General features: G+C 64.2%; 3 protein-coding genes and 2 long non-coding RNA genes across 5 annotated transcripts; all 5 read left to right on the forward strand.

Moving 5' to 3' along the window:
* The first annotated feature begins 1,284 nt into the window (after positions 1-1,284).
* Positions 1,285-1,798, forward strand: LOC142081465 (uncharacterized). The gene is made up of 3 exons (XR_012673336.1): positions 1,285-1,386; positions 1,520-1,561; positions 1,731-1,798. It is a non-coding gene; the product is annotated as an uncharacterized LOC142081465 (long non-coding RNA).
* A 12-nt stretch (positions 1,799-1,810) lies between these two features.
* On the forward strand, positions 1,811-6,679 carry LOC142081259 (T-cell activation Rho GTPase-activating protein-like). The gene is made up of 9 exons (XM_075147947.1): positions 1,811-1,815; positions 2,295-2,361; positions 3,166-3,521; positions 3,696-3,891; positions 4,119-4,236; positions 4,535-4,680; positions 4,834-4,925; positions 5,012-5,182; positions 6,615-6,679. The coding sequence occupies exons 1-9, from the start codon at positions 1,811-1,813 to the stop codon at positions 6,619-6,621; spliced, it is 1,158 nt and encodes a 385-aa protein (XP_075004048.1). The 3' UTR covers positions 6,622-6,679.
* Positions 6,680-8,475: 1,796 nt separating this feature from the next.
* Positions 8,476-14,828, forward strand: LOC142081260 (uncharacterized). The gene is made up of 13 exons (XM_075147948.1): positions 8,476-8,642; positions 9,458-9,628; positions 9,761-9,802; positions 9,972-10,056; positions 10,161-10,214; positions 11,402-11,563; positions 11,648-11,757; positions 11,932-12,127; positions 12,355-12,472; positions 12,771-12,916; positions 13,078-13,169; positions 13,256-13,426; positions 14,766-14,828. Exons 1-13 carry the CDS (start codon positions 8,476-8,478, stop codon positions 14,770-14,772), a joined length of 1,521 nt encoding a protein of 506 aa, XP_075004049.1. The 3' UTR covers positions 14,773-14,828.
* A 1,798-nt stretch (positions 14,829-16,626) lies between these two features.
* On the forward strand, positions 16,627-21,224 carry LOC142081261 (uncharacterized). The gene is made up of 11 exons (XM_075147949.1): positions 16,627-16,793; positions 17,609-17,779; positions 17,913-17,954; positions 18,124-18,208; positions 18,313-18,366; positions 19,549-19,710; positions 19,795-19,904; positions 20,079-20,274; positions 20,502-20,619; positions 20,918-21,063; positions 21,183-21,224. The coding sequence occupies exons 1-11, from the start codon at positions 16,627-16,629 to the stop codon at positions 21,222-21,224; spliced, it is 1,293 nt and encodes a 430-aa protein (XP_075004050.1).
* Positions 21,225-21,251: 27 nt separating this feature from the next.
* Positions 21,252-22,925, forward strand: LOC142081466 (uncharacterized). The gene is made up of 3 exons (XR_012673337.1): positions 21,252-21,316; positions 21,403-21,573; positions 22,861-22,925. It is a non-coding gene; the product is annotated as an uncharacterized LOC142081466 (long non-coding RNA).
* The last annotated feature ends 300 nt before the right edge of the window (positions 22,926-23,225 follow it).

Here is a 23,225-nt window from a genome sequence, read left to right on the forward strand (position 1 = left end):
CCAGTCCTCCTGGGGCACGACGGTCCTAGCAAGAGCAGCCATGAGACATGCCAGGCCCTGGAGACCTGGGGGAAAGGCTGGAGCAAAGAAGAGGTCCTCTTGGTGCAAGAGGATCCAGTTAGGTCATCAGGTGGCAGAGGGGGAGATTAGAGAACACTGAAGCAATGTGGAGATGGACAAGTCCCCGACGGGCCCCCACGGGGTGCAGCCTCGAGCGCTGAGGGAGCTGGCAGATGGGCTTGCGAGGCCACGCCAAAAGGGAGCTGTGCCTGAGGACTGGAAGCAAGCAACCACCACCTGGGCTGATGAGCAGTGCAGTGGACGGAGAACTGGCTGCGCGGCCGTGCCCCGAGGGTGGGGACCAGTGGCACCAGGTCTACTTGGAGGCCAGGAGCCAGCGGTGAAGCCCAAGGCAAGGGGCACTGCCCGCAGGTGGAGGGAGGTGGTCCTTCCCCTCTGCCGTGTCCTACTCTGGGCTCCCCAGTGCAAGACAGACATGGCCACCCTGGGGAGAACCCCCAGGCCAGGGCCCCCCCACGGCCCCTCCCACTTTCCGTTGGCCTCGGAATCTCGGTCCGTTGGAGCCAACAGCCACCAGAGACAGCAGGACGGAGCTGTGCTGACACGCAGCAGCGCTGGGAGGAGGCAGGCTCTGGCCGAGCAGCGCTGCCCCAGCACCGGCACCAGCACCCCGCTTCCCGTCCTCGCTGTCGACGCCTGGCCCGCGTCCTTGGTGTCCGCCGAGGGTCCTCCTGTCCCGGGCAGCATGGGCCAGGCCAGCTGCTGCTGCTGTGGCTCCAGGTGGGCTCCCCCCGCGGCCTGGGGACACACGGGCACCCCCGGGCCCCCAGCAGCGGCCTTTCTCATGCCCGCCGCTCTCTGCTCTGCAGGGAGGCTCTCACCGACACCGAGCCGGTGCTGAGCGCGGACGTGCGGCTGAGCCGGGGCCGCAAGAGGAGCGAGAGGCGCCTTCTCCTCCTCCAGGAGGAACTGGTGGTCGCCAAGTTGCAGTAAGAGCCTCACAGCCCAGCTGCCTTTGCCCCAGCCCCGGCCCTGGCACCAGGGCAGGGACACCCTGGCACCAGACGCAGGCCCCCGCACCTTGGTGCTGCATGCACCGCTCTCCGTCCCGAGGGCAGGTGGGGGACAGGGCTCTGCTCGCGGGGACCCCAAGGAGGCCACCTCCAGCTCACTGCCTGCCTCTCCTCTCTGCAGACGGGGCACCACCCTGCGCCCACAGCTTCGCCTGGACCTGAACCAGCTGTGGGTGCTGAGCGGCGGGAAGGAGGCACCGGGGCAGGAAGAAGAAGAGGAGGAAGGCAGCGAGGAGGACAGCACCTCCCTCATCTTCAGCTGGCCCACCGGCTCCTGCCTTGCCACTTTTGGGTGAGTGCTGCCCCACGGGGCTTCGTCCTGCCCCTGTCTCCTTCCCCACGGGGCAGGGCTGTGCAGGCGCCCGCCTCTGCCCACAGGCTGGGGGGCAGCGGGGCCTGACGCTCTTCCTCCTCTCTTTCTGCAGCTCCCGGGCGCTGAAGGAGCTGTGGCTGGGCACTCTGCTGGGGTAAGCCGGGGGGATGCTCCAGGCGCAGCCGGACGGGGGAACACAGCTCCCCACCTGGGGAGAGGTGCCCCCGCCGCTGCGGGCAGCTCTCGGGCAGAGCTGCCTGACAAGAGACAAGAGGCGGCCTGGGGCTCACCCAGCTCTCTCCCTGGCCCTTCCCGCTCCACAGGACACCCGAAGGAGACAAGAGAGCCCGGGTGACCCGTCTGCCCTCGCTCAAAGTCCTGCAGAAGGAGCTGAGCCACCGCCATGCCGTGAGTGTCTCTCTGCTCCGGGCTCTGGCCCCGAGCACTGCTCCTCCAGCCGAGCAGCAGAGGCATGGCTGCTCCCCTTCTTCCACTCCTTCTCTCTTGCCCAGTGGAGGACGTTGAGCGCCAGGAGCCTGGACAGGCTGATGGAGGGCCAGGCAGAGGTGAGGATGGCTGCCTTCCACACGCCCCTGGCTGTGCCGGGGTGCCAGGGATGTGCGGCGAGTGGGGTGAGCTTGTGCAGGAGGGAGGGAGGGAGGGTCCCGCGGTGCCACTCGGGGAGCAGAGAGGGTTGGGGAGCCACCGGCAACGCCGGCACGTCCTCTCTGGCGACGCTGGGAGGAAACCTGCCACGCAGGCCAGAGAGCCCGGCAGGGCCGAGGGTCCCAGCTCTGCCGCGCTCAGGCTGCTGGTGCCGGGGGGCAGCTCGCCGGTGGCCCTTTCTGCTGCGGGGCTGCTCTCTAAGCGCAGCCTGGTTCTTGCAGGCTGATCCCAAGCGAGGGCCTCCGACGGTCCCATCAGGCAACGGAGGGGGACGTTGCCGCTCACCAGGTGAGTTTTGGAAAGAAAGGCAAGCTCCTGCGACCGCCTGAACTGTGCTCACTTGTCCCTTGAGTGTCGCCATGCAGGTTGGGCAGCCCGAGGGAAGATGTCACCTGGAGGAGCAAGGCCACCCGCGGGGCAGCGGCCGCCGGACGTGGTTCTGCGGCGACACGCAGCCTCTGCTGCTGCCCACAGCTTGGAGGAGGGCAGGGCGAGGGCTGGGCCGGGTTGTCCCAGTGGCACGCTGGCTCTCAGGAGCCTCCCAGCCAGAGCCCCTGAGTTGGAACCGCGGTTCCAGGTGCCGGCTCCCTGCCCGTCCTGCCGCACCGCTCAGCACCGCGCTGCCAGCAGGGCAGGGCAGGGCAGGGCACGGCAGGGCAGGCTGCGGGAGCGCTGGCCTGGCGGTCTCCATTGAGGGGCTCTTGCTCTCTTTTCCTTTGCAGCAGGAGGGAGCAGCAGCAGCAGGAGGAGGGGGCTGCCCTGGCCCTTTGCTCTGCGGCGGAGCCCGGCCGCTGCCCAGGCGCCGGGGCAGGCGGGCTCCGCCTGCAGCAGGACGCTCTTCGGCCAGCCCCTGGCAGCCCTCTGCGGCGAGGACGGCACGCTGCCCCAGCCCATCCAGGTAAGCCAGCCGGGACACGGGGTCCCCAGCCCTCCCTCCACATGCTCCGCACCGGCGGTGGGGGTCCCCAGGAGCTCCCGGCAAGTCCCCAGGTGCGGCTCCCAGCAAGGAGCCAGCTCTGGGGCCATGCTCTGGCCAACGCTCTCGGAAGGCAGCTCCTCAGCCAAGCCACTCTCCTCCTGCCTCTCCTGCAGGAGCTGCTGGCTGTTCTGCAGCAGCAAGGGCCAGCGACGGACGGGATATTCCGCAGAGCCGCCAGCGGGACAGCGCTTCGGGAGCTGCGGGAGGCCCTGGACCACGGCGCAGACGTCGAGCTGGGAAGCCAGCCTCCACTGCTGCTGGCCGTCCTCTTGAAGGTGAGCGCTTCTGACCTGCAGCGGGAGGAGCTCCTGCCTGGCCTGCAGCGTTGCAAGGCTCAGCTGGAGCCCTCGGCCTTGCAGGACTTCCTCCGAAGCATCCCCTCCAAGCTCCTCGTGAACAACCTCTACGAGGACTGGATGGCAGCGATGCGGAAGAGCAGCAAGGAGGAGAAGGTGGAAGGGCTGAAAGCGTAAGTGTGGGCAGCAGAGCCCTGTTGAGCCTCTTGAGCAGAGCCCTGACCGCTGCCTGAGAGCACCTGGAAAGCTGCGCAACGCAGCCGCTGGCTCCCACCCGCCTCGGGCAAGCCTGGGGGAGGGCTCTGGGCAGCATCTGCTCTCTTAACCCTGTGTTCCTGTTCCCTCAGGGTGGCCGAGAAGATGCCTGGAGCCAACCTCCTCCTCCTGAAGCGCCTGCTGGCCCTCCTCCAGCACATCGGCCACGACGCAGCCACCAGCAGGATGACCTGCAGCAACCTGGCCATCTGCGTGGGGCCTAACCTGCTCAGCCCACCCAACGAGGAGCTGCTCCCGCTGGAGGCCATGCTGGCGGTCACGGAGAAGGTACGCTCTGTTGAGCGGCCGGCTGCAGCCTTCCCCAACCATCAGAGCTTGGCCGCTCAGAGGTCCCTGGCTGCCTCCTGCCTTGAGCAACTGGTGGTGGGGTGGCTGCCTGGCAGAGCAGCCCCACAGCCAGAGCCTTCTGCGCAGAGGCAAGGCTGGGCAGTGGGAAAGGCTGCTTGGTCCCTTTTCAGGCAGCTGGCTTGACACCAAGGGTTTCCTGTGTGCAGGTGAAGGTGCTGGTGGAGTTCCTCATGGAGAACTGGAGGGAACTCTTTGCGGAGGAGGCAAGTGACGAGTCCTGCCCAGCAGCCGAGGAGTCGCCAGCCCCCACGGAGACATCCAGAGGTAAGAGGGGGGACTGAGGGTTGTCACAGGATGGGGCCTGGCACGCCAGAAACCTCAGCATCATTTCTGGTTGGGCTGGGCATCGAGTGTCGTCCTCCCAGCCCCGCTGGTCCCATGGCCTCTGTTTGCCAACTGCCTCTTGGCGCGTGATGGCTTTGCTCTGCAAGATGAGCTGAAGCCTGCAGACAGGCCATCAGAGGGCTGCAGACAGAAGTGGTGCAGGGCTCGGGGTGGGTTTTGCTTGAGCTGCTTTTTACTTCATAGAAGTCACTTTGCTGCACGTGCCTTTTCTTTCTAGACCCGCGTTTGGAAGAGCAAAGTGTCCCTGCAGGCACAGCAGGCACCGAGCATCAGGCAGAAGCCTCGCCACACGCACCCCCCTCTCTGCTCGGTGGCCTCAAAGAAGCTGGGGGAGATAGGCTGCTGGAGTCTGAAACGGGAGAGGTATGTCAGGTCCCCAAGCACTGTGACAGGGCGTCTGGTGGAGGAGGCCAAAGCAGCCAAAGGAATCTCCTCTGGAGAGCTAAGGGAGCAAAGAGCCGCCTATCGCTCCAGGTCGTCTCTGGCCACCTGCCAACTCCAACATTTCTGTTGTAGGCCCCTCCAGCTTTGCCTCCAAGCACCCCCGAGAGCGCGGCAGGCTCCCTGGGGCGCCCCGAAGAACCGGCGAGCCTTGCAGAGGACAGGAGGTAAAATGAGCTGGCTTTGGCTGCCATCAGCACTGGCTCCAGTGGATGGGGGCTTTCCCTAACTAATGCCACTGGGGGATGGAAAGGTTTGCAGGCTCCCCCCGGGCCAAGGAAAGGAGAAGGCGGCGAAAGAGAAAAGAGGCCCGCGGAGAGGAGAGTGAAAGCAGCGTAGAAGAGAAGAGGAGGAAGAGAGAAGAAGCTGTTGGGGATGGGCCAGGGAAGAGATGCAGGAAGGTGCAGAAGGTCAGGAAGCCCAGGTGTGTACCAGGCTCTGCTGCCCATCTTTCTCAACTCTCGACAGACAGAGTGGACACCCAGACATGCCCATCACCTGCACATTGCCAGCACCAAGCCCTGCCGGTGCCAGCATCCAGCAGACGGACATGTCGAGCAGCCAGACATACCCAACATGCAGCACCCCCAGCGCCCAGCACCCAGCACCCAGCACCGGCACATACCCAGCACCCGGACATGCCCAGCCCTCAGCACCTAAGGGTCCAGCACACAGCTCCCCCACTGCCCAGCTCCCAACACCTGGACATGCCAAGAAGGCAGCACCCCCAGTGCCCAGCACCAGCACCCCAGCGCATGCATCCAGCACCCGGACATGCCCAGCACCCGGACATACCACCAGACAGCACCCCCACTGCCCAGCACCCAGTGCCCAACACGCAGCACACAGACATGCCCAGCACCCAGCTCCAGCGCCCAGCGCCCAGCACCGCCAGTGCCCAGTACCCAGCACCCACACATGCCCAGCATATGGACGTGCCCATCAGCTAGGACCCCCAGTGCCCAGCACCCAGCACCCAGCACCAGAACCCAGACGTGCCAACCATCCAGCACCTCCAGCACCCAGCACCCAGCACACCCAGTGCCCAACAACCAACACTCGGACATAGCCAGCACCCACACATGCCCAGCACTCAGCAGCCCCACGGCCCAGCACCCACCACCCACACTGCCCAGCAACCAGCACCCGCATAAGCCAAAATCCTGGACCCACACATGCCCAGCACCCAGCAGCCCCACGGCTCAGCACCCATCACCCACACTGCCCAGCATCCAGCACCGGCATAAGCCAAAATCCTGCACCCAAACGTGCCCAGCACCCAGCTCGCCCAAGGCCCAGCACCCAGCACCCGCACAGCCCAGCACCCTAAACAACCACCGCCCAAGAGACAGCATCAGGACACGCCCAGCACCCAGCAACTCCAGCGCACACCAGCACCACTACGCAGTACCCAGCACCTGCACATGCCCAGCAAGCAGCACCCCCAGAGACCACCACACAGCACCCCCAGCGCACAGCACCCAGCAAATGCACATGCCCAGCACCCAGCAGCTCAAAGGGCTCTAAGTCAGCCCAACTCACTGGCAAGGGACGGCGAGGCACGGTGCTGCGCTGGCTTTGGAAAGAACTCCAGGGCAGCTCCCCAGGGGCTCCCCATGGAGCCCTGCTGTGTGGCACAGGGGTACTGGGCAGCTCTGCACAGGCCCAGGTCTCCAAGGGCATTACCCATGGGGATAAGGCGCCAGAGCCAGCCCGTAGCCAATGCCAGCAACAGCTCTCTCTTTGGGGCGAGGAACACTTCCTTGTAAACGGCGTTCCCCAAAGAGAGGGCAACAAAATCCTGCCTCTTCCTGCCCTGATGGATTGCTCAGAGCTTTCTGACTCTGTCCTTGCAGGTGCTGATTCCTTTTCACCAGATGAACGGCTGTGACTCCCGGGCCCCCGCTGTTGACGACCACAATAAAATGATCTTTTCTCTCTTCTGACTGGGTCCGCATTAGGATATTGTGGAGTGGGGAGCTCTTGTTTTGTGGTGAATCCTCGGGGAGGAGTTTGGGATTGTCCCTTGTCCCAGCATCCTTTCCAGCGGGCATCAGGGCTGAGTTGAGGTGCTTTAGGAGTGAAAGCCAAGCACAGAGTCACACAGGAGGCTGGAGGCTGGAAGGGACCTGTGGAGGTCATCCGGTCCAACATCTGCTCAAGCAGGCTCACCTCGAGCAGGTTGCCCAGGACCACGTCCTGGTGAGTTTTGGCTCTCTCCTAGGAGCAGCGCCATGAGGTCAGAGCGAGGGGAAGACGTGGGCAGGGCCCGGTGGCCGGGAAGGGCTAAAGGTCCTTATGCAGCCACCGTCCCCTCCAGCCTGCTGTCCCCTGCAGCCACCCTCCTTGCACACTGATTGTCGGGCAGTTTCCCCAGAACCCCCTAACCCATGGCACTGGTAAGGATTCACTTCCACGCTGGGCGGTCTAAATGCGTCAGCTCAGCCAAAAAGCTTTTGAAGCGGCTCCAACAGCAGCCGGACTGCTGAGGCTTTCGTGCGTGCCGCTGTGATAGAGGGGAGGCCCGCACCGTGACGGAGGAGGAGGAAGGAGGAGCCCTCTCACCATCGGTGGGTAACTATATTTTGCTCACAGGCTGTTGCTGTTTAACCCTGGCTGGCAGCTCAGCACCACACAGCCGCTCGCTCGCTCCTCCGCAGTGGGATGCCAGGGCAGAATCGGAAGGGTAAAAGGGAGAAAAGTTGTGGGTTCAGGTCAAGACAGTTTTATAGTTTGGCTTTAAATGGCTCTAAACCAAAAGAGGGTAGATTTGCATGAGACATAAGGAAGAAATGCTTCACTCTGAGGGTGGTCAGGCGCTGGAAGAGGTTACCCAGAGAAGTTGTGGATGCTCCATCCCGGGAAGTGTTCAAGGCCAGGTTGGATGGGGCTTTGAGCAACCTGGTCTAGTGGAAGGTGGCCCTTCCAACACAAACCAGTCTATGACTTCATGACAATTTAAAAAAACATGGTAAGAAAAAGAAAGTCAACAAAGAAGAAAGAGAGAGGAAAATAAAGCCCAAGAAAAACAAGTGATGCAGAAGAAAGCAATTGCTCACCACCAACTGACCCATGCCCAGCCAGGCCCCGAGCAAGGGCAGCCCCTGCCAAGCCTCCACCCCCCACTTTTCTTGCTGAGCACGGCACCCTATGGTGTCCCTTTGGTCAGTGGGGGTGAGATGTCCCCGCTGTGTCCCCTCCCAGTGTCTCGTGCACCCCCAGCCTGCTCGCTGGTGGCACAGTCTGAGGAGCAGAAAAGCCCTTGGCGCTGTGCAAGCACTGCCCAGCGATAACTAACACATCCCTGGGTTAGCGAGGCTCTGTTCAGCACAGATGCAAAACAGCCCCAAGCAAGCGCCTACGAAGAAATGGGATGATTAAGCTCATCATAGGGTCACATTTTTAGGGAATTCTTTTCCTCTGTCTTGAATCTCTCCTGGCCTTCACTAGGCCATGGCAGCACTTCAGGCTGCTCTAGGTTCTGCCAGTCCTCCTGGGGCACGACGGTCCTAGCAAGAGCAGCCATGAGACATGCCAGGCCCTGGAGACCTGGGGGAAAGGCTGGAGCAAAGAAGAGGTCCTCTTGGTGCAAGAGGATCCAGTTAGGTCATCAGGTGGCAGAGGGGGAGATTAGAGAACACTGAAGCAATGTGGAGATGGACAAGTCCCCGACGGGCCCCCATGGGGTGCAGCCTCGAGCGCTGAGGGAGCTGGCAGATGGGCTTGCGAGGCCACGCCAAAAGGGAGCTGTGCCTGAGGACTGGAAGCAAGCAACCACCACCTGGGCTGATGAGCAGTGCAGTGGACGGAGAACTGGCTGCGCGGCCGTGCCCCGAGGGTGGGGACCAGTGGCACCAGGTCTACTTGGAGGCCAGGAGCCAGCGGTGAAGCCCAAGGCAAGGGGCACTGCCCGCAGGTGGAGGGAGGTGGTCCTTCCCCTCTGCCGTGTCCTGCTCTGGGCTCCCCAGTGCAAGAGAGACGTGGCCACCCTGGGGAGAACCCCCAGGCCAGGGCCCCCCCAGGGCCCCTCCCACTTTCCGTTGGCCTCGGAATCTCGGTCCGTTGGAGCCAACAGCCACCAGAGACAGCAGGACGGAGCTGTGCTGGCACGCAGCAGCGCTGGGAGGAGGCAGGCTCTGGCCGAGCAGCGCTGCCCCGGCACCGGCACCAGCACCCCGCTTCCCGTCCTCGCTGTCCACGCCTGGCCCGCGTCCTTGGTGTCCGCCGAGGGTCCTCCTGTCCCGGGCAGCATGGGCCAGGCCAGCTGCTGCTGCTGTGGCTCCAGGTGGGCTCCCCCCACGGCCTGGGGACACGCGGGCACCCCCGGGCCCCCAGCAGCGGCCTTTCTCATGCCCGCCGCTCTCTGCTCTGCAGGGAGGCTCTCACCGACACCGAGCCGGTGCTGAGCGCGGACGTGCGGCTGAGCCGGGGCCGCAAGAGGAGCGAGAGGCGCCTTCTCCTCCTCCAGGAGGAACTGGTGGTCGCCAAGTTGCAGTAAGAGCCTCACAGCCCAGCTGCCTTTGCCCCAGCCCCGGCCCTGGCACCAGGGCAGGGACACCCTGGCACCAGACGCAGGCCCCCGCACCTTGGTGCTGCATGCACCGCTCTCCGTCCCGAGGGCAGGTGGGGGACAGGGCTCTGCTCGCGGGGACCCCAAGGAGGCCACCTCCAGCTCCCTGCCTGCCTCTCCTCTCTGCAGACGGGGCACCACCCTGCGCCCACAGCTTCGCCTGGACCTGAACCAGCTGTGGGTGCTGAGCGGCGGGAAGGAGGCACCGGGGCAGGAAGAAGAAGAGGAGGAAGGCAGCGAGGAGGACAGCACCTCCCTCATCTTCAGCTGGCCCACCGGCTCCTGCCTTGCCACTTTTGGGTGAGTGCTGCCCCACGGGGCTTCGTCCTGCCCCTGTCTCCTTCCCCACGGGGCAGGGCTGTGCAGGCGCCCGCCTCTGCCCACGGGCTGGGGGCAGCGGGGCCTGACGCTCTTCCTCCTCTCTTTCTGCAGCTCCCGGGCGCTGAAGGAGCTGTGGCTGGGCACTCTGCTGGGGTAAGCCGGGGGGATGCTCCAGGCGCAGCCGGACGGGGGAACACAGCTCCCCACCTGGGGAGAGGTGCCCCCGCCGCTGCGGGCAGCTCTCGGGCAGAGCTGCCTGACAAGAGACAAGAGGCGGCCTGGGGCTCACCCAGCTCTCTCCCTGGCCCTTCCCGCTCCACAGGACACCCGAAGGAGACAAGAGAGCCCGGGTGACCCGTCTGCCCTCGCTCAAAGTCCTGCAGAAGGAGCTGAGCCGCCGCCATGCCGTGAGTGTCTCTCTGCTCCGGGCTATGGCCCCGAGCACTGCTCCTCCAGCCGAGCAGCAGAGGCATGGCTGCTCCCCTTCTTCCACTCCTTCTCTCTTGCCCAGTGGAGGACGTTGAGCGCCAGGAGCCTGGACAGGCTGATGGAGGGCCAGGCAGAGGTGAGGATGGCTGCCTTCCACGCGCCCCTGGCTGTGCCGGGGTGCCAGGGATGTGCGGCGAGTGGGGTGAGCTTGTGCGGGAGGGAGGGAGGGAGGGTCCCGCGGTGCCACTCGGGGAGCGGAGAGGGTTGGGGAGCCACCGGCAACGCCGGCACGTCCTCTCTGGCGACGCTGGGAGGAAACCTGCCACGCAGGACAGAGAGCCCGGCAGGGCCGAGGGTCCCAGCTCTGCCGCGCTCAGGCTGCTGGTGCCGGGGGGCAGCTCGCCGGTGGCCCTTTCTGCTGCGGGGCTGCTCTCTAAGCGCAGCCTGGTTCTTGCAGGCTGATCCCAAGCGACGGCCTCCGACGGTCCCATCAGGCAACGGAGGGGGACGTTGCCGCTCACCAGGTGAGTTTTGGAAAGAAAGGCAAGCTCCTACGACCGCCTGAACTGTGCTCACTTGTCCCTTGAGTGTCGCCATGCAGGTTGGGCAGCCCGAGGGAAGATGTCACCTGGAGGAGCAAGGCCACCCGCGGGGCAGCGGCCGCCGGACGTGGTTCTGCGGCGACACGCAGCCTCTGCTGCTGCCCACAGCTTGGAGGAGGGCAGGGCGAGGGCTGGGCCGGGTTGTCCCGGTGGCACGCTGGCTCTCAGGAGCCTCCCAGCCGGAGCCGCTGAGCTGGAACCGCGGTTCCAGGTGCCGGCTCCCTGCCCGTCCTGCCGCACCGCTCAGCACCGCGCTGCCGGCAGGCCAGGGCAGGGCAGGGCAGGGCAGGCTGCGGGAGCGCTGGCCTGGCGGTCTCCATTGAGGGGCTCTTGCTCTCTTTTCCTTTGCAGCAGGAGGGAGCAGCAGCAGCAGGAGGAGGGGGCTGCCCTGGCCCTTTGCTCTGCGGCGGAGCCCGGCCGCTGCCCAGGCGCCGGGGCAGGCGGGCTCCGCCTGCAGCAGGACGCTCTTCGGCCAGCCCCTGGCAGCCCTCTGCGGCGAGGACGGCACGCTGCCCCAGCCCATCCAGGTAAGCCAGCCGGGACACGGGGTCCCCAGCCCTCCCTCCACATGCTCCGCACCGGCGCTGGGGGTCCCCAGGAGCTCCCGGCAAGTCCCCAGGTGCGGCTCCCAGCAAGGAGCCAGCTCTGGGGCCATGCTCTGGCCAACGCTCTCGGAAGGCAGCTCCTCAGCCAAGCCACTCTCCTCCTGCCTCTCCTGCAGGAGCTGCTGGCTGTTCTGCAGCAGCAAGGGCCAGCGACGGACGGGATATTCCGCAGAGCCGCCAGCGGGACAGCGCTTCGGGAGCTGCGGGAGGCCCTGGACCACGGCGCAGACGTCGAGCTGGGAAGCCAGCCTCCCCTGCTGCTGGCCGTCCTCTTGAAGGTGAGCGCTTCTGACCTGCAGCGGGAGGAGCTCCTGCCTGGCCTGCAGCGTTGCAAGGCTCAGCTGGAGCCCTCGGCCTTGCAGGACTTCCTCCGAAGCATCCCCTCCAAGCTCCTCGTGAACAACCTCTACGAGGACTGGATGGCAGCGATGCGGAAGAGCAGCAAGGAGGAGAAGGTGGAAGAGCTGAAAGCGTAAGTGTGGGCAGCAGAGCCCTGTTGAGCCTCTTGAGCAGAGCCCTGACCGCTGCCTGAGAGCACCTGGAAAGCTGCGCAACGCAGCCGCTGGCTCCCACCCGCCTCGGGCAAGCCTGGGGGAGGGCTCTGGGCAGCATCTGCTCTCTTAACCCTGTGTTCCTGTTCCCTCAGGGTGGCCGAGAAGATGCCTGGAGCCAACCTCCTCCTCCTGAAGCGCCTGCTGGCCCTCCTCCAGCACATCGGCCACGACGCAGCCACCAGCAGGATGACCTGCAGCAACCTGGCCATCTGCGTGGGGCCTAACCTGCTCAGCCCACCCAACGAGGAGCTGCTCCCGCTGGAGGCCATGCTGGCGGTCACGGAGAAGGTACGCTCTGTTGAGCGGCCGGCTGCAGCCTTCCCCAACCATCAGAGCTTGGCCGCTCAGAGGTCCCTGGCTGCCTCCTGCCTTGAGCAACTGGTGGTGGGGTGGCTGCCTGGCAGAGCAGCCCCACAGCCAGAGCCTTCTGCGCAGAGGCAAGGCTGGGCAGTGGGAAAGGCTGCTTGGTCCCTTTTCAGGCAGCTGGCTTGACACCAAGGGTTTCCTGTGTGCAGGTGAAGGTGCTGGTGGAGTTCCTCATGGAGAACTGGAGGGAACTCTTTGCGGAGGAGGCAAGTGACGAGTCCTGCCCAGCAGCCGAGGAGTCGCCAGCCCCCACGGAGACATCCAGAGGTAAGAGCGGGGACTGAGGGTTGTCACAGGATGGGGCCTGGCACGCCAGAAACCTCAGCATCATTTCTGGTTGGGCTGGGCATCGAGTGTCGTCCTCCCAGCCCTGCTGGTCCCATGGCCTCTGTTTGCCAACTGCCTCTTGGCGCGTGATGGCTTTGCTCTGCAAGATGAGCTGAAGCCTGCAGACAGGCCATCAGAGGGCTGCAGACAGAAGTGGTGCAGGGCTCGGGGTGGGTTTTGCTTGAGCTGCGTTTTACTTCATAGAAGTCACTTTGCTGCACGTGCCTTTTCTTTCTAGACCCGCGTTTGGAAGAGCAAAGTGTCCCTGCAGGCACAGCAGGCACCGAGCATCAGGCAGAAGCCTCGCCGCACGCACCCCCCTCTCTGCTCGGTGGCCTCAAAGAAGCTGGGGGAGATAGGCTGCTGGAGTCTGAAACGGGAGAGGTATGTCAGGTCCCCAAGCACTGTGACAGGGCGTCTGGTGGAGGAGGCCAAAGCAGCCAAAGGAATCTCCTCTGGAGAGCTAAGGGAGCAATTTGGCAAAGAGCCGCTTATCGCTCCAGGTCGTCTCTGGCCACCTGCCAACTCCAACATTTCTGTTGTAGGCCCCTCCAGCTTTGCCTCCAAGCACCCCCGAGAGCGCGGCAGGCTCCCTGGGGCGCCCCGAAGAACCGGCGAGCCTTGCAGAGGACAGGAGGTAAAATGAGCTGGCTTTGGCTGCCATCAGCACTGGCTCCAGTGGATGGGGGCTTTCCCTAACTAATGCCACTGGGGGATGGAAAGGTTTGCAGGCTCCCCCCGGGCCAAGGAAAGGAGAAGGCGGCGAAAGAGAAAAGAGGCCCGCGGAGAGGAGAGTGAAAGCAGCGTAGAAGAGAAGAGGAGGAAGAGAGAAGAAGCTGTTGGGGATGGGCCAGGGAAGAGATGCAGGAAGGTGCAGAAGGTCAGGAAGCCCAGGTGTGTACCAGGCTCTGCTGCCCATCTTTCTCAACTCTCGACAGACAGAGTAGACACCCAGACATGCCCATCACCTGCACATTGCCAGCACCAAGCCCTGCCGGTGCCAGCATCCAGCAGACGGACATGTCGAGCAGCCAGACATACCCAACATGCAGCACCCCCAGCGCCCAGCACCCAGCACCCAGCACCGGCACATACCCAGCACCCGGACATGCCCAGCCCTCAGCACCTAAGGGTCCAGCACACAGCTCCCCCACTGCCCAGCTCCCAACACCTGGACATGCCAACAAGGCAGCACCCCCAGTGCCCAGCACCAGCACCCCAGCGCATGCATCCAGCACCCGGACATGCCCAGCACCCGGACATACCACCAGACAGCACCCCCACTGCCCAGCACCCAGTGCCCAACACGCAGCACACAGACATGCCCAGCACCCAGCTCCAGCGCCCAGCGCCCAGCACCGCCAGTGCCCAGTACCCAGCACCCACACATGCCCAGCATATGGACGTGCCCATCAGCTAGGACCCCCAGTGCCCAGCACCCAGCACCCAGCACCAGAACCCAGACGTGCCAACCATCCAGCACCTCCAGCACCCAGCACCCAGCACACCCAGTGCCCAACAACCAACACTCGGACATAGCCAGCACCCACACATGCCCAGCACTCAGCAGCCCCACGGCCCAGCACCCACCACCCACACTGCCCAGCATCCAGCACCCGCATAAGCCAAAATCCTGCACCCAAACGTGCCCAGCACCCAGCTCGCCCAAGGCCCAGCACCCAGCACCCGCACAGCCCAGCACCCTAAACAACCACCGCCCAAGAGCCAGCATCAGGACACGCCCAGCACCCAGCAACTCCAGCGCACACCAGCACCACTACGCAGTACCCAGCACCTGCACATGCCCAGCAAGCAGCACCCCCAGAGACCACCACACAGCACCCCCAGCGCACAGCACCCAGCAAATGCACATGCCCAGCACCCAGCAGCTCAAAGGGCTCTAAGTCAGCCCAACTCACTGGCAAGGGACGGCGAGGCATGGTGCTGCGCTGGCTTTGGAAAGAACTCCAGGGCAGCTCCCCAGGGGCTCCCCATGGAGCCCTGCTGCGTGGCACAGGGGCACTGGGCAGCTCTGCACAGGCCCAGGTCTCCAAGGGCATTACCCATGGGGATAAGGTGCCAGAGCCAGCCCGTAGCCAATGCCAGCAACAGCTCTCTCTTTGGGGCGAGGAACACTTCCTCGTAAACGGCGTTCCCCAAAGAGAGGGCAACAAAATCCTGCCTCTTCCTGCCCTGATGGATTGCTCAGAGCTTTCTGACTCTGTCCTTGCAGGTGCTGATTCCTTTTCACCAGATGAACGGCTGTGACTCCCGGGCCCCCGCTGTTGACGACCACAATAAAATGATCTTTTCTCTCTTCTGACTGGGTCCGCATTAGGATATTGTGGAGTGGGGAGCTCTTGTTTTGTGGTGAATCCTCGGGGAGGAGTTTGGGATTGTCCCTTGTCCCAGCATCCTTTCCAGCGGGCATCAGGGCTGAGTTGAGGTGCTTTAGGAGTGAAAGCCAAGCACAGAGTCACACAGGAGGCTGGAGGCTGGAAGGGACCTGTGGAGGTCATCCGGTCCAACATCTGCTCAAGCAGGCTCACCTCGAGCAGGTTGCCCAGGACCACGTCCTGGTGAGTTTTGGCTCTCTCCTAGGAGCAGCGCCATGAGGTCAGAGCGAGGGGAAGACGTGGGCAGGGCCCGGTGGCCGGGAAGGGCTAAAGGTCCTTATGCAGCCACCGTCCCCTCCAGCCTGCTGTCCCCTGCAGCCACCCTCCTTGCACACTGATTGTCGGGCAGTTTCCCCAGAACCCCCTAACCCATGGCACTGGTAAGGATTCACTTCCACGCTGGGCGGTCTAAATGCGTCAGCTCAGCCAAAAAGCTTTTGAAGCGGCTCCAACAGCAGCCGGACTGCTGAGGCTTTCGTGCGTGCCGCTGTGATAGAGGGGAGGCCCGCACCGTGACGGAGGAGGAGGAAGGAGGAGCCCTCTCACCGTCGGTGGGTAACTATATTTTGCTCACAGGCTGTTGCTGTTTAACCCTGGCTGGCAGCTCAGCACCACACAGCCGCTCGCTCGCTCCTCCGCAGTGGGATGCCAGGGCAGAATCGGAAGGGTAAAAGGGAGAAAAGTTGTGGGTTCAGGTCAAGACAGTTTCATAGTTTGGCTTTAAATGGCTCTAAACCAAAAGAGGGTAGATTTGCATGAGACATAAGGAAGAAACGCTTCACTCTGAGGGTGGTCAGGCGCTGGAAGAGGTTACCCAGAGAAGTTGTGGATGCTCCATCCCGGGAAGTGTTCAAGGCCAGGTTGGATGGGGCTTTGAGCAACCTGGTCTAGTGGAAGGTGGCCCTTCCAACACAAACCAGTCTATGACTTCATGACAATTTAAAAAAACATGGTAAGAAAAAGAAAGTCAACAAAGAAGAAAGAGAGAGGAAAATAAAGCCCAAGAAAAACAAGTGATGCAGAAGAAAGCAATTGCTCACCACCAACTGACCCATGCCCAGCCAGGCCCCGAGCAAGGGCAGCCCCTGCCAAGCCTCCACCCCCCACTTTTCTTGCTGAGCACGGCACCCTATGGTGTCCCTTTGGTCAGTGGGGGTGAGATGTCCCCGCTGTGTCCCCTCCCAGTGTCTCGTGCACCCCCAGCCTGCTCGCTGGTGGCACAGTCTGAGGAGCAGAAAAGCCCTTGGCGCTGTGCAAGCACTGCCCAGCGATAACTAACACATCCCTGGGTTAGCGAGGCTCTGTTCAGCACAGATGCAAAACAGCCCCAAGCAAGCGCCTACGAAGAAATGGGATGATTAAGCTCATCATAGGGTCACATTTTTAGGGAATTCTTTTCCTCTGTCTTGAATCTCTCCTGGCCTTCACTAGGCCATGGCAGCACTTCAGGCTGCCCTAGGTTCTGCCAGTCCTCCTGGGGCACGACGGTCCTAGCAAGAGCAGCCGTGAGACATGCCAGGCCCTGGAGACCTGGGGGAAAGGCTGGAGCAAAGAAGAGGTCCTCTTGGTGCAAGAGGATCCAGTTAGGTCATCAGGTGGCAGAGGGGGAGATTAGAGAACACTGAAGCAATGTGGAGATGGACAAGTCCCCGACGGGCCCCCACGGGGTGCAGCCTCGAGCGCTGAGGGAGCTGGCAGATGGGCTTGCGAGGCCACGCCAAAAGGGAGCTGTGCCTGAGGACTGGAAGCAAGCAACCACCACCTGGGCTGATGAGCAGTGCAGTGGACGGAGAACTGGCTGCGCGGCCGTGCCCCGAGGGTGGGGACCAGTGGCACCAGGTCTACTTGGAGGCCAGGAGCCAGCGGTGAAGCCCAAGGCAAGGGGCACTGCCCGCAGGTGGAGGGAGGTGGTCCTTCCCCTCTGCCGTGTCCTGCTCTGGGCTCCCCAGTGCAAGAGAGACGTGGCCACCCTGGGGAGAACCCCCAGGCCAGGGCCCCCCCAGGGCCCCTCCCACTTTCCGTTGGCCTCGGAATCTCGGTCCGTTGGAGCCAACAGCCACCAGAGACAGCAGGACGGAGCTGTGCTGGCATGCAGCAGCGCTGGGAGGAGGCAGGCTCTGGCCGAGCAGCGCTGCCCCGGCACCGGCACCAGCACCCCGCTTCCCGTCCTCGCTGTCCACGCCTGGCCCGCGTCCTTGGTGTCCGCCGAGGGTCCTCCTGTCCCGGGCAGCATGGGCCAGGCCAGCTGCTGCTGCTGTGGCTCCAGGTGGGCTCCCCCCGCGGCCTGGGGACACGCGGGCACCCCCGGGCCCCCAGCAGCGGCCTTTCTCATGCCCGCCGCTCTCTGCTCTGCAGGGAGGCTCTCACCGACACCGAGCCGGTGCTGAGCGCGGACGTGCGGCTGAGCCGGGGCCGCAAGAGGAGCGAGAGGTGCCTTCTCCTCCTCCAGGAGGAACTGGTGGTCGCCAAGTTGCAGTAAGAGCCTCACAGCCCAGCTGCCTTTGCCCCAGCCCCGGCCCTGGCACCAGGGCAGGGACACCCTGGCACCAGACGCAGGCCCCCGCACCTTGGTGCTGCATGCACCGCTCTCCGTCCCGAGGGCAGGTGGGGGACAGGGCTCTGCTCGCGGGGACCCCAAGGAGGCCACCTCCAGCTCCCTGCCTGCCTCTCCTCTCTGCAGACGGGGCACCACCCTGCGCCCACAGCTTCGCCTGGCCCTGAACCAGCTGTGGGTGCTGAGCTGCGGGAAGGAGGCACCGGGGCAGGAAGAAGAAGAGGAGGAAGGCAGCGAGGAGGACAGCACCTCCCTCATCTTCAGCTGGCCCACCGGCTCCTGCCTTGCCACTTTTGGGTGAGTGCTGCCCCACGGGGCTTCGTCCTGCCCCTGTCTCCTTCCCCACGGGGCAGGGCTGTGCAGGCGCCCGCCTCTGCCCACGGGCTGGGGGGCAGCGGGGCCTGACGCTCTTCCTCCTCTCTTTCTGCAGCTCCCGGGCGCTGAAGGAGCTGTGGCTGGGCACTCTGCTGGGGTAAGCCGGGGGGATGCTCCAGGCGCAGCCGGACGGGGGAACCCAGCTCCCCACCTGGGGAGAGGTGCCCCCGCCGCTGCGGGCAGCTCTCGGGCAGAGCTGCCTGACAAGAGACAAGAGGCGGCCTGGGGCTCACCCAGCTCTCTCCCTGGCCCTTCCCGCTCCACAGGACACCCGAAGGAGACAAGAGAGCCCGGGTGACCCGTCTGCCCTCGCTCAAAGTCCTGCAGAAGGAGCTGAGCCGCCGCCATGCCGTGAGTGTCTCTCTGCTCCGGGCTATGGCCCCGAGCACTGCTCCTCCAGCCGAGCAGCAGAGGCATGGCTGCTCCCCTTCTTCCACTCCTTCTCTCTTGCCCAGTGGAGGACGTTGAGCGCCAGGAGCCTGGACAGGCTGATGGAGGGCCAGGCAGAGGTGAGGATGGCTGCCTTCCACGCGCCCCTGGCTGTGCCGGGGTGCCAGGGATGTGCGGCGAGTGGGGTGAGCTTGTGCGGGAGGGAGGGAGGGAGGGTCCCGCGGTGCCACTCGGGGAGCGGAGAGGGTTGGGGAGCCACCGGCAACGCTGGCACGTCCTCTCTGGCGACGCTGGGAGGAAACCTGCCACGCAGGACAGAGAGCCCGGCAGGGCCGAGGGTCCCAGCTCTGCCGCGCTCAGGCTGCTGGTGCCGGGGGGCAGCTCGCCGGTGGCCCTTTCTGCTGCGGGGCTGCTCTCTAAGCGCAGCCTGGTTCTTGCAGGCTGATCCCAAGCGACGGCCTCCGACGGTCCCATCAGGCAACGGAGGGGGACGTTGCCGCTCACCAGGTGAGTTTTGGAAAGAAAGGCAAGCTCCTACGACCGCCTGAACTGTGCTCACTTGTCCCTTGAGTGTCGCCATGCAGGTTGGGCAGCCCGAGGGAAGATGTCACCTGGAGGAGCAAGGCCACCCGCGGGGCAGCGGCCGCCGGACGTGGTTCTGCGGCGACACGCAGCCTCTGCTGCTGCCCACAGCTTGGAGGAGGGCAGGGCGAGGGCTGGGCCGGGTTGTCCCGGTGGCACGCTGGCTCTCAGGAGCCTCCCAGCCGGAGCCGCTGAGCTGGAACCGCGGTTCCAGGTGCCGGCTCCCTGCCCGTCCTGCCGCACCGCTCAGCACCGCGCTGCTGGCAGGCCAGGGCAGGGCAGGGCAGGCTGCGGGAGCGCTGGCCTGGCGGTCTCCATTGAGGGGCTCTTGCTCTCTTTTCCTTTGCAGCAGGAGGGAGCAGCAGCAGCAGGAGGAGGGGGCTGCCCTGGCCCTTTGCTCTGCGGCGGAGCCCGGCCGCTGCCCAGGCGCCGGGGCAGGCGGGCTCCGCCTGCAGCAGGACGCTCTTCGGCCAGCCCCTGGCAGCCCTCTGCGGCGAGGACGGCACGCTGCCCCAGCCCATCCAGGTAAGCCAGCCGGGACATGGGGTCCCCAGCCCTCCCTCCACATGCTCCGCACCGGCGGTGGGGGTCCCCAGGAGCTCCCGGCAAGTCCCCAGGTGCGGCTCCCAGCAAGGAGCCAGCTCTGGGGCCATGCTCTGGCCAACGCTCTCGGAAGGCAGCTCCTCAGCCAAGCCACTCTCCTCCTGCCTCTCCTGCAGGAGCTGCTGGCTGTCCTGCAGCAGCAAGGGCCAGCGACGGACGGGATATTCCGCAGAGCCGCCAGCGGGACAGCGCTTCGGGAGCTGCGGGAGGCCCTGGACCACGGCGCAGACGTCGAGCTGGGAAGCCAGCCTCCCCTGCTGCTGGCCGTCCTCTTGAAGGTGAGCGCTTCTGACCTGCAGCGGGAGGAGCTCCTGCCTGGCCTGCAGCGTTGCAAGGCTCAGCTGGAGCCCTCGGCCTTGCAGGACTTCCTCCGAAGCATCCCCTCCAAGCTCCTCGTGAACAACCTCTACGAGGACTGGATGGCAGCGATGCGGAAGAGCAGCAAGGAGGAGAAGGTGGAAGAGCTGAAAGCGTAAGTGTGGGCAGCAGAGCCCTGTTGAGCCTCTTGAGCAGAGCCCTGACCGCTGCCTGAGAGCACCTGGAAAGCTGCGCAACGCAGCCGCTGGCTCCCACCCGCCTCGGGCAAGCCTGGGGGAGGGCTCTGGGCAGCATCTGCTCTCTTAACCCTGTGTTCCTGTTCCCTCAGGGTGGCCGAGAAGATGCCTGGAGCCAACCTCCTCCTCCTGAAGCGCCTGCTGGCCCTCCTCCAGCACATCGGCCACAACGCAGCCACCAGCAGGATGACCTGCAGCAACCTGGCCATCTGCGTGGGGCCTAACCTGCTCAGCCCACCCAACGAGGAGCTGCTCCCGCTGGAGGCCATGCTGGCGGTCACGGAGAAGGTAGGCTCTGTTGAGCGGCCGGCTGCAGCCTTCCCCAACCATCAGAGCTTGGCCGCTCAGAGGTCCCTGGCTGCCTCCTGCCTTGAGCAACTGGTGGTGGGGTGGCTGCCTGGCAGAGCAGCCCCACAGCCAGAGCCTTCTGCGCAGAGGCAAGGCTGGGCAGTGGGAAAGGCTGCTTGGTCCCTTTTCAGGCAGCTGGCTTGACACCAAGGGTTTCCTGTGTGCAGGTGAAGGTGCTGGTGGAGTTCCTCATGGAGAACTGGAGGGAACTCTTTGCGGAGGAGGCAAGTGACGAGTCCTGCCCAGCAGCCGAGGAGTTGCCAGCCCCCACGGAGACATCCAGAGGTAAGAGGGGGGACTGAGGGTTGTCACAGGATGGGGCCTGGCACGCCAGAAACCTCAGCATCATTTCTGGTTGGGCTGGGCATCGAGTGTTGTCCTCCCAGCCCCGCTGGTCCCATGGCCTCTGTTTGCCAACTGCCTCTTGGCGCATGATGGCTTTGCTCTGCAAGATGAGCTGAAGCCTGCAAACAGGCCATCAGAGGGCTGCAGACAGAAGTGGTGCAGGGCTCGGGGTGGGTTTTGCTTGAGCTGCGTTTTACTTCGCAGAAGTCACTTTGCTGCACGTGCCTTTTCTTTCTAGACCCGCGTTTGGAAGAGCAAAGTGTCCCTGCAGGCACAGCAGGCACCCAGCATCGGACAGAAGCCTCGCCACACGCACCCCCCTCTCTGCTCGGTGTCCTCAAAGAAGCTGGGGGAGATAGGCTGCTGGAGTCTGAAACGGGAGAGGTATGTCAGGTCCCCAAGCACTGTGACAGAGCGTCTGGTGGAGGAGGGCAAAGCAGCCAAAGGAATCTCCTCTGGAGAGCTAAGGGAGCAATTTGGCAAAGAGCCGCTTATCGCTCCAGGTCGTCTCTGGCCACCTGCCAACTCCGACATTTCTGTTGTAGGCCCCTCCAGATTTGCCTCCAAGCACTCCCGAGAGCGCGGCAGGCTCCCTGGGGCGCCCCGAAGAACCGGCGAGCCTTGCAGAGGACAGGAGGTAAAATGAGCTGGCTTTGGCTGCCATCAGCACTGGCTCCAGTGGATGGGGGCTTTCCCTAACTAATGCCACTGGGGGATGGAAAGGTTTGCAGGCTCCCCCCGGGCCAAGGAAAGGAGAAGGCGGCGAAAGAGAAAAGAGGCCCGCGGAGAGGAGAGTGAAAGCAGCGTAGAAGAGAAGAGGAGGAAGAGAGAAGAAGCTGTTGGGGATGGGCCAGGGAAGAGATGCAGGAAGGTGCAGAAGGTCAGGAAGCCCAGGTGTGTACCAGGCTCTGCTGCCCATCTTTCTCAACTCTCGACAGACAGAGTGGACACCCAGACATGCCCATCACCTGCACATTGCCAGCACCAAGCCCTGCCGGTGCCAGCATCCAGCAGACGGACATGTCGAGCAGCCAGACATACCCAACACGCAGCACCCCCAGCGCCCAGCACCCAGCACCCAGCACCAGCACATACCCAGCACCCGGACATGCCCAGCCCTCAGCACCTAAGGGTCCAGCACACAGCTCCCCCACCACCCAGCACCCAACACCTGGACATGCCAACAAGGCAGCACCCCCAGTGCCCAGCACCAGCACCCCAGCGCATGCATCCAGCACCCGGACATGCCCAGCACCCGGACATACCACCAGACAGCACCCCCACTGCCCAGCACCCAGCACCCAGCACCAGAACCCAGACGTGCCAACCATCCAGCACCTCCAGCACCCAGCACCCAGCACACCCAGTGCCCAACAACCAACACTCGGACATAGCCAGCACCCACACATGCCCAGCACTCAGCAGCCCCACGGCCCAGCACCCACCACCCACACTGCCCAGCAACCAGCACCCGCACAAGCCAAAATCCTGCACCCACACATGCCCAGCACCCAGCAGCCCCATGGCCCAGCACCCACCACCCACACTGCCCAGCATCCAGCACCCGCATAAGCCAAAATCCTGCACCCAAACATGCCCAGCACCCAGCTCGCCCAAGGCCCAGCACCCAGCACCCGCACAGCCCAGCACCCTAAACACCCACCGCCCAAGAGCCAGCACCAGGACATGCCCAGCACCCAGCAACTCCAGCGCACACCAGCACCACTACGCAGTACCCAGCACCTGCACATGCCCAGCAGGCAGCACCCCCAGAGACCACCACACAGCACCCCCAGCGCACAGCACCCAGCAAATGCACATGCCCAGCACCCAGCAGCTCAAAGGGCTCTAAGTCAGCCCAACTCACTGGCAAGGGACGGCGAGGCACGGTGCTGCGCTGGCTTTGGAAAGAACTCCAGGGCAGCTCCCCAGGGGCTCCCGAAGGAGCCCTGCTGCGTGGCACAGGGGCACTGGGCGGCTCTGCACAGGCCCAGGTCTCCAAGGGCATTACCCATGGGGATAAGGCGCCAGAGCCAGCCCGTAGCCAATGCCAGCAACAGCTCTCTCTTTGGGGCGAGGAACACTTCCTCGTAAACGGCGTTCCCCAAAGAGAGGGCAACAAAATCCTGCCTCTTCCTGCCCTGATGGATTGCTCAGAGCTTTCTGACTCTGTCCTTGCAGGTGCTGATTCCTTTTCACCAGATGAACGGCTGTGACTCCCGGGCCCCCGCTGTTGACGACCACAATAAAATGATCTTTTCTCTCTTCTGACTGGGTCCGCATTAGGATATTGTGGAGTGGGGAGCTCTTGTTTTGTGGTGAATCCTCGGGGAGGAGTTTGGGATTGTCCCTTGTCCCAGCATCCTTTCCAGCGGGCATCAGGGCTGAGTTGAGGTGCTTTAGGAGTGAAAGCCAAGCACAGAGTCCCACAGGAGGCTGGAGGCTGGAAGGGACCTGTGGAGGTCATCCGGTCCAACATCTGCTCAAGCAGGCTCACCTCGAGCAGGTTGCCCAGGACCACGTCCTGGTGAGTTTTGGCTCTCTCC

The sequence above is a fragment of the Calonectris borealis genome, chromosome 3 (assembly GCF_964195595.1).
Source record: "Calonectris borealis chromosome 3, bCalBor7.hap1.2, whole genome shotgun sequence".
Classification (NCBI taxonomy): Eukaryota; Metazoa; Chordata; class Aves; order Procellariiformes; family Procellariidae; genus Calonectris; species Calonectris borealis.